This window comes from Orycteropus afer, unplaced genomic scaffold (genome assembly GCF_000298275.1).
Source record: "Orycteropus afer afer isolate SDZICR_OR568_19922 unplaced genomic scaffold, OryAfe1.0 scaffold00224, whole genome shotgun sequence".
In the NCBI taxonomy this organism is placed as follows: domain Eukaryota; kingdom Metazoa; phylum Chordata; class Mammalia; order Tubulidentata; family Orycteropodidae; genus Orycteropus; species Orycteropus afer.
This window is the reverse complement of record NW_006921811.1, coordinates 4,819,604-4,820,328: the sequence shown is the minus strand read 5'-3', so window position 1 is coordinate 4,820,328 and position 725 is coordinate 4,819,604. Positions and strand designations below refer to the sequence as shown.

At 57.8% G+C, this 725-nt stretch overlaps 1 protein-coding gene across 1 annotated transcript in view; it reads left to right on the top strand.

Moving 5' to 3' along the window:
• The first annotated feature begins 566 nt into the window (after positions 1–566).
• The window catches only part of CYTL1 (cytokine like 1), a 5,037-nt gene continuing 4,878 nt past the window's right edge, over positions 567–725 (top strand). Inside the window, exon 1 of the mRNA XM_007948795.1 lies at positions 567–713. Within this exon, the coding sequence (XP_007946986.1) occupies positions 567–713 (147 nt within the window). The remainder of the gene's footprint in view (positions 714–725) is intronic.

Here is a 725-nt window from a genome sequence, read left to right as displayed (position 1 = left end):
TTATGTGGACTGCCCTGACTTGAAATCAGCTGGATAGCAAGTGGTTTTACTGGACCCTACAGTGCCCAACCTCAAGCCCCCATTATAGTTTGCCTGAGCTGTGTGGGTGGGGTGGATCGCCTCAGTTCACTTCTAGGCACCTCTCGACCTTTCCCCCTATTCTGCCCTAGGAGATAAACTGCTTTTACAAAACCTTTCCTACTGTACCTGAGGGGACTGACAACTTCTGTCAATCCCCATCTATCCATCCCTACCCCCCTCTTGTTCTGGAGGGAGGGTATATGGCCCAGTGTCCCTACCATCTCAGCCACAGTCCATTGGTTTAAAACACCACCCTGCAGAGAGAGCAGCTCCCATTGAAAGAGAGGAAGGCTTTGCTTCCCCTCCAGGCCCAGCCCCTCCGAGCAAGGGGCCCTCAGTCTAAAAGGATCCTCCCATCCTCACCAGCCAACCTTGACTGGGCCCCACAGGAAATGAGGGCATGTAGCAGGCTGCCTGGGACCACCCCCCAGGCTACAGCTTAAAGGGGCAGCCCTGGGCCTCAGCAAAGCCAGCTCTCCACCACGATGCCCTGGCCACTTGCCTCCCTGCTGCTGCTGCTGGCCGGCCCCTCCACCGTGCAGCCAGCACCCCCAACCTGCTATTCCAGGATGCTGAGCCTGAGCCGGGAAATTGCTGGTGCCTTCCAGAGCCTGCAGGCCATGGAGTCCTCGGTGAGTCCCCAC